The following is a 13,893-nucleotide window of genomic DNA, read 5'->3' on the forward strand; positions in this document are numbered from 1 at the left end:
TTCCCACCTTTTAGACTTATCACCACGATAATCACATTTACGGGTGACTTTACACCTACCAGGAAGTAGAGAGAATGGACCCTTCCCAGCTGTGATTTACTGATATCATTGTATGTGTGTTGGATCAGTAGCATTGGTGCTAGCGTCATGGCTAACAGTTACCTCATTTTGGAGCTGAAAAGTGTGTTAAGCTGTTATTGGGTCCTGATGTTGAAATCACATATTCGCATCTTTCTTCAATCATTTTCCATCACTGTTTCTTTTTTTCTCTATATTTCTCCATTTGATCCCATTGTTACCAACTTTTAACCACTTTTCACAATTTTCCCACTAGTTTTTGCCCCTTTATCCCTTACTTTACCTGTTTTAGCCCTTTTAACCCATTGTTTCCACCTTTTAACCACTTTTTACCATTTTCTCATCCATTTTTCCCCTACCTTTAGCCTTTCTTTAGCTATTTCTGCCTCTTTTAACTCATTTTTGCCACCTTAAACCACTTCTCACCATTTTAACCATCCATCTTTCTCCTTTTTTCTTCTTCCACATTACAGTTTTTATTTTTTATCACTACTGGAGAATGTCAGCTAAATGCCAAAAAGGCCACACTGTATTCCCTGTTGGCTAATGCAGCTGTTAGAATAATTCCATTGCTGGTGAAATCATCATGCTTTAAGTTAAGATATGGAGATTCTGTTGATCAGAAACAGTTATTGTATTTCTTTAAATCAACCAGACTCCGCTGAAGTAAACAGCTACAGTTATCAGCAGGCTTAAAGAGTGAGGTAACAGCTGTTAACTGTTAATAAAAGGATCTTACCTTAACAGAAAAGGCCCGTCCCAATTCTAGGACACAAAGAAAAGAGTCTGAGTTGTTCAGTAACAATAAAAGGACGTAACTCATATTACACAGATCACACTTCTCATGTTACATGCACTGACGTGGCCTCTGCCTGGGTTTACATGTGGGTTTTTGTTTGCTGACTTTTTATTTATTAATACTACTATGAAAGTAGCAGATTTACCCAGCTAGCTAGTTTTAACTGGTGCTATTTAACTCTGTCTTGATGACGCCCTCCTGTTGTTCTCAGGTGATCAGCCATTTCCCTGCCTGGCAGCGTACGGCGCATCAAAAGCAGCACTCAACCTCTTCACCAACACTCTGAGACACGAGCTGGAGCCCTGGGGGGTCCACGTCTCTACCATCCTGCCCTCCGCTTACAAGACAGGTATGACAGCACACACCATAGCAGCACATTTAGGTTTGCCCTCTTTTACCTGTTTGTACCCTGATTCCAAGAAAGTTGGGATGCTGTGTAAAATGTCAATAAAAACAGAAAACAGTGATTTGCAAATCCTTTTCAACCTTTCTAAATGAATTCAGCACAAAGTCAAGATATTTAATGCTCAAACTGATAAACCTTTATGTTCTTTTGTTTTTTGAATACACACATTCTGAATATTATGGCAGCAACACGTCCCCACAAAAGTTGAGACATGTGCATGTTAACCCCTTGTTAGCATCTGAGGACTGAAGACATTAAATGACAAAATTGGTTAAAAGTGGCAAAAGTGGGTTAAAAGTGTCAATAGGCTTGCTGTAAGTGGCATAAATGGTAGGTAAAAATGGTGAAAAGCAGTTAAAAAGTGGTATAAATGGGTTACAAGTGGGAAAAATGTATTTTAAAATAGCAAAAAAAGGTGGAAATAATTGTTGAAAGTGGCTAAAAAGTGGCAAAAATTCTTAAAGGGGAAAAATGCTTAAAAGGGGCAAAAGGGGATAGAGCAGGGGTGTCAAACTCATATTGAGTCCGGGGCCAGATTTGCTCCGATGTGAAGTCCTGAGGGCCGGAATATTTAGGCCAGGATTGTGAAAGTCAATCACAGATTCTGAATTTAGGCCTAACAAGGTCAACATTTAAATATAAACTGTCAACCTCATTTTCACCATTAGTAAAATATGAAAAAATATAAATACCACTGATAATAAATCATTCTGAGATTAAAAAAAAGTAAAAACGTTAAGTTTAAAGGCTCAAAGTCTGAAATAAAAAGTCAAACTATGACATTTAAAAGGCAAAATAATGTTTTAAAAGGCAAATAAATGAGATGGAAAGTCTAAATCACAAGTTTAAAAGTTAAAAATATGACTTAGAATTTTGAATTGTGAATCTTGAAAGTCGAAACATGAAAAAAGTCAAAATCATGAGTTTGAGTCAGAACTGTGAGATGAAAAATTGAAAATATGAAATTACAAAATTATTTTATTTTCCCACCTTCTTGACTTTATCTAACACCTTTACTCTTTACTTTTTCAGATTTTTATAATTTAACAAGGATATCTTAAATCATCAAGCTTACGTTTACACGTTTACTGGAGGAAATCTGCAGACCTCATACTGGTGGGCCGGTTATAACAGTAATATTGTATGATCTTACAGGCCGGATATAACTGAACCAGGGCCGGGTTTGGCCCCCAGGCCTTGAGTGTGACACCTGTGGGACAGAGTTAAGAAAGGATGAAAGTGGCTTGAATCTGCAGTAAAATGGTGAAAAGGGGTTAAAAAGTGGCATAAAGAAGCAGCTCATATGAAAAGGGTTGAAACTAGTGAAAATTGGCTAAAAGTGGTAAAAATGGGTTTAATGTGAAAAAAATGTGGCAAAGTAGGCAGAAACAGTGATGAAGATGGGTTTAAAGTGGCACAAAAAATAATTTGAAGGGCAGAACCCAATAATGGCTTGACACCATTTCAGCACCAGAATAAGGTAACTGTTAGCCAGGATGCTAGCACCAATGCTACTGATCTAACACTGATCCACATGCATTGATATCAATAAATCACAGCTGGAAGGGCCCATTTACTGGGTTTCTCTGAGGCAAAACCAATTCTGTGTGAAGGCCTGAAATGGAATATGGCAGTGATTTTGGATGTTGATGTTTGTTTTCTGCCTCACATGGCAGAGTCTTAAACTACATTTGTATATGCATGGATGCATTTATGTTGGTTCTGGCTTTATTCCTTACATGGGAGATTTCTCCAGATTCTCTTTATCTTTTGATGATATTATTGACTCTGGATATTGAAATCTCTAAATTCCTTGCAACTGCACATTGAGAAACACTGTTCATAAAATGTTGGACTGTTTTTCCATACAGTATATTTAGCAGCTTTACTTACTCTCATATTCAAAGTGCTGGTGTTCACCAGGGCCACTTCTCCTGGTTAGCTGTTCCACCCAGGCCACGTACATAAGCATGCAGTTCCCAAAATAAGCACACAACACACAGCATAAGTCCGCAGGCACCATTGTAAAGCAGTTCTTTGGTCTGGACCTGGAAGGAGCTGGAACTGTTTTCCTCTGGTCCAGAGCCAGGTTTTTGGCTTTGGAAAAACAAAGAACTGATGCCTGATTAAGCATTGGCTTTGAACTGGCTTTGTGAAAAAGGGGTCACAGTGCTTCTCTTAGCCGTAGACACTAAAGACTTGGAACTAGACAAAGTATTTCTGATCTACCAGTAACTTTTTTGAATGAAAATTGGAGGTAGTTCCTAGTCAGTCATGGCATGCCTTGCTGATACAACAATGGGCCTTAACTGTCAGTATTGCCTGCTTATTTAACCCACATCAGCAGAAGGCGCTCCATGTCAGCACTGACGACTCAGTAGGAGGAGAACAGCGGATTCAAACTGTACAAAACTTTCTTATATCAAAAGACAAATATATAAAAGGAACAAGAGTGAAAACCCGAACACTGATGAAAAGGTTACAAGATGAAGGGAAGTTCTGAGGAGAGAAACTGCAGATCAGACGGTTATTGATCCTGATCGACCAGGACTGAACCGAACTCCTCGTCCTGGTGCTGCTGTGTCTTCTGGGTCATGTGTATCATAGTTTGGCCTTGCTGAAGGTGATGACAGGTCTCCCACTGAGGAAAACGCAGTTCTAATGAGGTCCACATGTGGGTCGGACCATCTGTGTTCACACACTCCCATAGTACAAAGAGTAAACTGCTGACTCTTGATTTTGAAACTCCAGCAGGATGGAGGGACGTGATTAAAGGCACACAGAGCCAGCGGTTGGCCAATAGTTTCTTCGTTGGAGTTTTAATTCGTGGTGGTTAAAAATGCCTTCTGTGCAGCAGTTCCTTTCTTCAGGGGACTTTACCAGTGACTCGTGTTGAAATATAAAGCAGCTGTGAAGGCCAGTGGGCGAAGTAGTATTTAGATAATCATCTGGTGACTCACTGGATGCAGCTCAGCACACTTTATCCTCCTGTTCTCACTTTAATCCTGAAGGAACAGGTTTGTGTTCAAACTCTTAATCCTGCTGTTACTCTTCAGGTTTTGGAGCAGCTCCGTTTGGACGCCAGCCGACTGAGTCAATGAACTTTATTCAGACTTTGTGTTGACATCCTGCTCGCCGCATCAACTCTGCTGCTTTACACATAACACTGCGATTTATTCTGCTGACTCACTCAGCACAGAATTAAGTTTATATGTTACAATGTGCAGAGTGTATTTCTGCTACAACTTCTAAAACTGGAATGAGACTGGCTGCAAAAATGTTAGAGGAAAATACAGTAACGCGTTTTTATATTACAATGTGAACTACAGCTGTCCAACATACAGTTTAGAACAGTGGTTCTCAACTGGTGGGTTGGGACCCAAAGTGGGTCGCAAAGCTCTTTCCAGTGGGTCATGAATGTGTGCCAGGAAACAAATGAGGCAGAAATTCTATATACAGAGGCCTAAGAAAACATTTACATAGATTTCTACATGTATTTTTTAGGTTTTTCTCTGATTACGAGTAAATTTAAGTATTTATTTCAAGCTTTCTACATTTTTAGCCCCTTTTCTTTTGATAACACTTCTGGTTTTCCCAAGATAGCATGGAAATCCTTTAGGAAATTATGCAATTTCTCTGCTGTCCTGGAAAATTGAGAAGAATTAGATGCATGAATGTGTTTTCCTCTATAATTATGTGCTTTTAAACCCGATTATTTTGCTTGTCCCTTTATTCCTTTTTTTTTTTTTTTTTTTTTTTAATTTAGGGTCCATACTTGATTAGATAGATGGTGGTGAAACATTTTCAAAAACCCAGATTGCAATTTCTTTTAAGGTGGTTGTGGTGGGTCCTGATGCCCAACCAGTTGAAAACCACTGATTTAAAGCATAAATTTAGAAAAGGGTGCTTTCACACCCGTATCATTTGGAGAAATGCTCCAAAACAAGTTGGTGTTCCCTCTTTGGCTATATATATGAACACAAAAAGAAACTGTTTCATAGCAAAAGAACCGAGCCTGGATCAATCAAACCCTGGAAGGAATCGATCAAAGTGAGAATGCAGTCGAGCTGATGGCAGGGAATAATCCTGGTGCATCACAAGTAAACACCCAACCTCAACCTGAGCAGACACAGCTGCAGAACGCCCTGATCAGCCACGTCCTGCTACAACTATTAGAAATAAAAGACATGGCAAATATCAAGCACAAGTAGCAAGCATTGAAAACAAAAAAGGGTTTAGTCAGCTCTTAATTAATCTAGAAACTTTAACACATCAAAATTTGGCTTGTTCATAGTTTTCACGTGGTGTCACACATGTATAAAGTTCCTCCCCTTGAAGGCATGAAAGGCTCACTGCTGAACATTACGGAGAAGCTGACAATCTTAGGTGCCACCTGCATGTTCAGACAATCCCGTATTATCCTCTCAAATTTAAAAAGAAATGATCAGAGCACAGCTGTCTGTGCCAGAGTAGAGAGACTTACTGTTTTCTGCACTGAAAAAAGTAAAACATTGGTTGAACTTAAAAAAATGAAGTAATCAATCACACGAAACATTTTGAATTGAATCAATTAATTTTTTTTAAATTAGGTAAAAGTAATTTTTTAAAGTTCATAGAACCTATGTTTAAAGGTTTAGCAAACCTAATTATTTTAGATTGTCCTAAACATTGGATGCCTGTGCTGGAGTGTAGAGAGAGAGCCACTCAGAAAGTGGCGGCTGCTGTTGCGTTCACAGTCTATGGTTGCGTTAAGTGTTTTGTGAATCCACTCAGAACCTACAGGATATTGCTACAAATGTACATGTGCACGGCAGGCTTAATGCAATAAAAGTACTGAGGTGAGGAATGGCTCATAGACAAACTGATTGAGTTTGACAAGCTCTTATGCAGTGTGCATGAACAGTTATAGTTTAATTTCAACAGAGACACAAACATGCATACAGGCAGAGTAGTCTGCACCATTAACCCCCTCACTCATGGTGTGACACTTGAAACAAACACCTGCCCCCAAAAACATGAACCAACAAACAAATCATGCACCATTACAACCCCACAATGAAACATGAACATTACAGAACATCAGAAGAGTGAATTCCCTTGTACCAAACAATCCCAGCAGTCCCTGCTCCAGGCGACTGCTTCCTGGATCGCCACAATACATTGATCCAATGACAGAATTTCATTTGGTGTCCAGCTGCCAGTTTAAATAAAAAATATAGGTTCAACCATTAAGATAATTTAGAAGATTTAGATTTAATGAACAAATTAATAATTTTAGGCTGTTATAAAATGGAAAATTACATCAATTCAACAACAGCATTGTTTTACTTTTTTTAGTGTGGCACAAATCTCTCCTTTATGGTACTTTAACAACCCATAGTCCACTGTTGCTGGTAGATTTGGGAAATTTACCTCACAATGAACAAAAACCTTATATATCTGGCTGTTAACTTTCAGTGAAAGCAGTGACAACAGACTGTACTGAGATGACCCGCTGATTTTATATCATTGTAGCATAAGGGGGGCCGAGGTTACTTTCCATCAAGACTGGTGATGTCATGGGCTCAGAAAGAATGGTCTAAATCCAAAATTCACTTGTAGACTAAAGTGTTCTCACATGTTTACAGCAACCTTATGCCAACATATCTGGTGTGTTTAGACACAGAGTCTGAAATCACTTTACAGGGACTTTAAAAATGTTTGAAATGTCAGCCTCTTTAGTGCTCAACACAAACTTCATCATGGCTCACTATGTTCTCACTACTATGAAAAGAAATCAACTGGATGTGATCGAGTCCAACCACTGCTTGGCCCGCTTATTCCAAACATTCAGAAGCTGCCAAAAACCTGTGTCAGCATCGATAAGGAGCTACGCTTGTGCCAGAACGCAATGAAGAGATACTACTATCATGTTTCAAACAACTAGGGAACAAAACCAAGACGAGGCAAACGCTGCTTTATCCATACAGATAAACTAAATGCTTTTTTTGTCGTTGTGGTGAGACAATTTTATCACTTCAGCAGCCTCAGTATCTGACCTTAAAACTCATGATAACAAATAGCTCCTCTCACTGTTTCAGCCCTTTGCACTTGTTTCTGCTTACTTTCAGGATCCAGATTAAACCTTCTTATGTACTATCAAGGTGTTGTGTGGCATTTAAGTAACACATGCATCACTGGGGCAGAGAGATATGACAAATGTGCTGTCTATGTAAATTAGTGAGTATGTCTCAGATTTTTTTCAGCTCAGTACGAGTAATACAGGCCTAACTTTTGGCCTTGTACATCTCCAGTCTTTTTTGCCTTGCACATACTAACACAGATTAAAATGAATATTTATTTTTGGTAAACACTGCTATCATATGCTGTCTTTTGCATGCTAGGAGGACTGTAAAGGCTTGATAGCAGCAGCATAGGCAGACTTTTTTGACTATAGGCCCAACTTTGGCACTGACTTGTATGTGCTCGGAGATACAAGACCGAATATTGTTCATATACCATGTCTAATAAAACTCAGCATATCTAAAAAACTAACATTCATCCTGTACATGTGTTATTCCAGTGTGGATGTATCGTCAACATTTAAGAATTGCACAACAGTGCAATAAAATAAACTTTGAGTCCGTTGAGCTTCAGTTTTAAGGGCGTTTTAAAAGATGTAAAAATGGAACATTTCCGTTACTAACAAAGGTAAATGTGCCATGCAAAGAAAAATGCAGGCAGCCTGCAAAAGAAGCCACTAAAGTGTAAGTCTCACCTCTGACAAACCTCTGACACATAGGCCAATCAGCCAATCATAGTTTAGAAATTTGGGGTGGCCAGACAGATTCCCAGAGTGGGCGTGGCCAATCGTGGATATGCCCCTGATGCTGTGGCTAAGTCCAAGCAAATCTCCCCACCAGCAGCCATCGTATCCCAGCTAGCATGTCCTCGTGGGCCGTACATAGGTTATATGTGGGCTTCAGTATGGGTCCCAGAAAGGTTTGTCCGTGGGTTCCTTGGTGGCCCCACCTACGGCTGCCCATGTGAACTGCAAGTGGAGATCAGCCCATGTGAGTCCCATGTAAGCCCCATCTGTATAAATCCAAGATAGATCCTACCTGTTGTAAACATGGGCAAATGCAAGGATCTCTATATGGGACCTATATGGGTCTCTTATGGGCCGATTCGTACTGCAATCAGAGGTGGGGCCACTATGGAACCCATGGACAAACCCACATGGGACCCATATTGTAGCGTGTATATGACTGTTTAGTTGGATTGTTGACCTTCTGCACCAGCAGGAAACTTCACCTGATCTCTGAGAAGACTTGTCTTCTCCTGCCATACCATAAAAATAATTGGAGAAGGTGCACAGATGGTCCAGAACTTTCTGAAAACAATAGACTTGTAATTGTCTTACCAATTACTGGTTAATTATAAAAAAAATTCTTACACTGATCTCCGTGGTTTCCTCCAGGTCAGTCCAGTAACCACGCCTACTGGGAGGACCAGCACCAGCGACTCCTGCAGAGTCTGTCTCCAGCGCTGCTAGAGGAGTACGGGGAAGACTACGTGGCTGAGACCAAGGAGCTGTTTCAGAGCCACGCTCGCCAGTCCAACCCCGACCTCAGTCCTGTCGTGGACACCATCGTCCAGGCCCTGCTGTCGCCGCAGCCCCTGGCGAGATACTACGCGGGGCCTGGCGTTGGACTCATGTACTTTATCTACAGCTACTGCCCGTTCAGCATCAGCAACCGCTTCCTCCAGAACCTGTTTGTGAAGAAGAAGGTGATGCCGCGCGCTTTGAGGAAGCAGTCAGGCTACAATCTGAACCTCAGCCTCCACAACAACAACAACAACAATGAGGAGAAACTAAAATGAGACTGTAGAGAGTCCCTGCAGCCATAGAGGACCACTTCTGTATCACACTCATAGAGCTGTTTCCTTTTTTCTATTTGAAACTGTTGAAGGGATCATAGAGATGCACCAAAATGGTTTCTGTTTGTTCTGGTCTGGCCTCACAGCGCCCCCCTTTGGAGAGCAAGGACACATCTGGAGGTTGGGGTTGGGGTCTGTTAGAGGTAATAGTGCAGCCACAGATGGATGAATGAGGTGAGCTGTACTGTACACCAACACCAAGAGTCACTCTGACTTCATGTGCCTTCATCACAGCAACACACAAATGGTATTAAACTCTACAGCAGCTTGTTTTTACCAGATTTTTTCAGAAGAAACCACCAAAAACAGATTATTTTCTTATCCTGTGGATTCAGAGACACACTACAGCACTGTGTCTGCAGGTGTTGAATTGCATTTTATGGTTTGAGCATGTTACAGTCATTTTTTACTCACCAGCTTCTCTTTATTGTCCAGATTGTAGACCGTATGAGAGAAGTTTGCCTCCATTTTTGTCAACATCCATTTATAAAGCCACATATGACCATCTTCAACCAATAGGGTATATTGGTCTAGTGTCAGGACCCACCACCACATCTATAATATCAAACTGTGACCATCATTCCTGAAAATTTCAGTCACAAGCATTTTTTTTATGGACAAGGGGCAGTTTGGACTTGAGATGGAATAAAAGATGTCACGAAACAAAGAAATAGAGACACACCCTTCAAAAAAAACTGACTTTATGACACATATTTTCTTCCAAGCACACATCTGTGACCCACTGAAAATGGCTTTGTGACCCACTTTTGGGTCTAGACCCACCAGTTCAGAACAAAGGATGTGAAAGACACAACCTCAAAGGGATGTTTTGGTATTTTTAAAGTCGGGTCTTATAAGGTACTTGGCAATAACAGTGGCATTAGCCTCAGGTGACATCAGTCTCTTTAAGCCTGACATGCTTTTAGAGTGCTACAGGTGGGTATAGTTGCTCCCTGTAATCTAGAGCAGTGGTTCTCAACTGGTGGGTCAGGACCCAAAAGTGGGTTGCAAAGCCCTTTTCAGTGGGTCGTGGATGTGTGCCTGGGGAAAAAATTGCACTAAATTGTCTATGAGACTCTATAAACATGCATGTTTTGTCCTGTTTCACTTTTGTTATACCTTTTGTACTGTCTTAGGCCCAAGATCTATTATTTTTTATCAAATACATTTGATGTACCAAAAAATTCTCAAAAATTTGAATCGCAGTTCCGCTTGAGTAGTTGATGGTGGGTCCCATGACCCAACCAGTTGAGAACCACTGATCTAGAGAGTTGTAGGTAAAAATGGGCCCCCCCAAAAAACCAATGTTGGCTCAATTGTATGCGATATCAAAAACATTTTAAGTGTTTTATTTTTCACCAGAAAGCCTTTGTGTTTGCAATGCAAGCTTCAGCATATCCTCGGCATATCTACCCAGCTGTTTAGTTTTGTGAGCTTTCCACTCCAACAGCTGACAAATTCTTTTCAAAATGTAAATATATTGCACAGACTGTAGCTTTAGAATAAAATGACAGCCGTAAACTTACTTTGATGACAAGTTTCCATTCAGCTCTTATGGCACAGCAACATTTCAATATACTGACAAATGAGCCAGCATTTTTTTGGTCCATTTTTACATAAAACTCACTAAATTCCACAAAGCAACTGTACCCACCTAGTGCTGTATGGCCTCGCTTCCAAAAATGCTTAAATGTCACATATTATCAAAAATCACTTTTTCAGGCTTTTCTAACAAACATATGTGCCCCTGGCCTGTCCACAATCCCCTCGAGTATCAGAAAAATCCACTTCCTTCCCCCTTCTCTTTCTCCACCTTTCAGAAAATGTGTGCTGAAACAAGTTGCTCTCAGATTTTCCCCTCGTGATTTCATGTGGGGAGTAAGCAGGTTCTAAAACCAAGGTTGTAAGAAAACATATTGTTTTAAATATCTACAGCAAACAATCAGCAGGGGGTTGGGCAAGGAAGCCTGAAACAGGAGGAATACATGATATGGATGTGTAATATGAGCTGTTATTAACAGAGGCAAACATGTGGTTATGATAACCAATATTTTCTTTGAAAGCACAACAACCCCGCGGTACATCAGGAGCCTAGAAACAAGCTGCTGTAGTGGCAACTACAACAAATATCCCACATATTTATATTTATATGAAACTTTATTCCATGTTGATGAGAGAATACACCGTCACCTGTAAACTCTGAGTCTGTGCATTTTCACCCTTTTGTTTTTTCTGACTCAAAGTCACACTGAACCCTAAACACTCAAGCAAGGAATCAGGTTCACGCACCTTAGATTTTCACACTTTTAAATTATCTGATTCAAATACATGGTTACATATCAAAATTTCTCTCATTTGACATTTAAGATTAAAGAAAAAGTATTGAATAGTTACCTACCCTTTTAGAATTTAAATGTATGGATCCTTAGAGGCTTCCAGACATGGTGAGATATGGTCAGTCAGTTTTATATGGAGATTTTAGCATAAATTCTATATTTTTTGCACCTTTGTCTGAAAGAAAACTAAACTAAGGCCTTTGTCAAGAACAACAAACACACGTTTTAGCAGCTGTGACCTTCACAATATTGTAAATATCATGAAAACCCTACTTCCTGGTATTTTTGTATATGTATTTGGGTATCTGGAGTATCTACAGACCCCAGAAATGTGGACCCAGTCCTTGGTTTTTGGTTCACTAATGTCAGAGACATGAAATCTGATAGCTTCCATTGTCACAGTTGCCCCCTTTATACAATGTATCGACAGGTATTTGTTATCTGTTTTGGGCATTAAGACAGCGACTGGTCATTTTTCATGCTATGTGTGGATGCAATGTGTACTGAAACCAGTTTTCAACAGCTCAGACTGAGTATGGAGGCTGTCTGGGAGGCTTTCTTGCAGACTGGATTGGTTGTGCAGACGTACCGTGCATCAGCATGCATAAAAGAAAACGCCACATTAACTCATATGATCTGCGATATTTCACTAGAATCATGGCCTTTTTATGTTTGTCCAGTCTTGTTTGGAGTGGTGGGAATTGCAGCTCTTCTTTTTTGATCTGGATTATTTGGCTCTGCTCAGTAATTGCCCTTCAGGTGGTGTCATTTTGACGTTTTTTATCTTTTGAACAACAAAAAAGGAAAGTCTTTCAACAAGAGCTGGCTCCCATCACACTCACATGAACCAGCTCGTAGAACCAGTTCATCTGCAAACAACACATAAAGACCGCCTTTTATCTTTATGTCTTAATTGAGTCATCATTTCTGCCTCCAAAAGATGTAGTATTTACTAGTTATTACATCACCATGTCCTCAAAATGAAGGAGAAAAGCTGTTAAAGAGGCACTGCTAGTGTCTTGGTTTGAGGGTATTTCCTCCACATTTCTTTGTATCACCAGCAGCTTCACTGCACACAGCATGTAGGGAAACCAACCGACTATAAAAGAATCAAAGTATTAATGTTTGGGCTGATGTTTGCATAAGTCACTGGGAATCTGAGTGTCCAAATCTGATTGTTATAAAATGCAAACAGATCCAATGAGAGCCGTTATAATAAAATCTACCTTTCATCTGATGTCTCCGCCCACAGCTGTGGAGGTATGCAGCTATACTCATGTCAGCACACAGAGAAGAGAGGACAGGTGAGGAGGAGCTCATTTAAAGAGGCACGCCAAATCCAAGCATTCTGAGACAGGCTGGTCTATACAGGGTCAAAAACCTCCTCAGGTGGTTTTCCATATTTCATTCACAAAAGCACAGCATATGCTTTTTATTTTGACCAAAGGTGACTGAGTTAGAAGATGAAATTAGAAGGTGAAAGTGTACAAGAAATACCTACTTTTTCTCCATGTATAATGTCATAATTTAGATTTTAAATGGGTGTGGTGAGTTTTAAACACAATTATTTAAGGCTGTTTTGCAGGTGAGGAACAAATGCACAGACTCTGCGTTTAAACACTGAGTTATTCTTCATATTAAGGCTCCGTGAACATAATTCCATCTCGAGGTGTTATGATTAAATATATCAGAGTAAATAAAAGCACGTAGCAGTTGTTTCCTAGCTGTGATGAATTCAACAAAACTCAAACATCATCTTTATTCCAAATGAAGCGGTCTTTCATTGTGATGCAGAGAAGAGTGTGAGACAGGGAATATTTTTGATAAATATCTATTTGCACTTGTATGTTCATTGAGTGTGTTGATCTCTGTGGAAACCGTCCGTCTCTCATCAGATCCTCCAACATTATTGTTATTATTATCTTGTTATTATTATTATGATGTTGTTTGTTTGTTTTTTAGCCCACGTTTTGTTTTTGAATCAAACTATTTATGACTCTTTTATCAGCACTTCAACTGTGAATTTTGTATTTAAAGAAATTTTTTAAAAACAACAAAAAATATGATGTAAAATGTTCTCTTGGTTTATTCTTTGATAGAAATAAAGTTGACTTTTTCAGAGTTTGCCTCATCTGCTGGTCTGTTTTGAGTGAAGGTAGTTAATAATAATATTGCTGATAATAGAAATAATAATAATACAATAAATTTAGGAGCAGCTTTCAGTACACTTAAGTTTACCTTAGAAACACAATAACAATAAAAAAAATTTAAACATCAGAGCCTCAGTGCTGTGAAAAAGTATTTTTGTAAAGCTAAGTTTAATTTCGCCAGCTACATCTAGACCTGGTTACTGC

At 39.6% G+C, this 13,893-nt stretch overlaps 1 protein-coding gene across 1 annotated transcript in view; it reads left to right on the plus strand.

Moving 5' to 3' along the window:
- hsd11b2 (hydroxysteroid (11-beta) dehydrogenase 2) overlaps window positions 1–13,660 on the plus strand; it is a 46,619-nt gene extending 32,959 nt beyond the window's left edge. The window contains exons 4-5 of the mRNA XM_041785945.1: window positions 1,089–1,226; window positions 8,743–13,660. Of these exons, the coding sequence (XP_041641879.1) occupies window positions 1,089–1,226; window positions 8,743–9,146 (542 nt within the window). The 3' untranslated portion in view covers window positions 9,147–13,660. The remainder of the gene's footprint in view (window positions 1–1,088; window positions 1,227–8,742) is intronic.
- Window positions 13,661–13,893: the final 233 nt, after the last annotated feature.

This window comes from Cheilinus undulatus, linkage group 1, assembly GCF_018320785.1.
Source record: "Cheilinus undulatus linkage group 1, ASM1832078v1, whole genome shotgun sequence".
Classification (NCBI taxonomy): domain Eukaryota; kingdom Metazoa; phylum Chordata; class Actinopteri; order Labriformes; family Labridae; genus Cheilinus; species Cheilinus undulatus.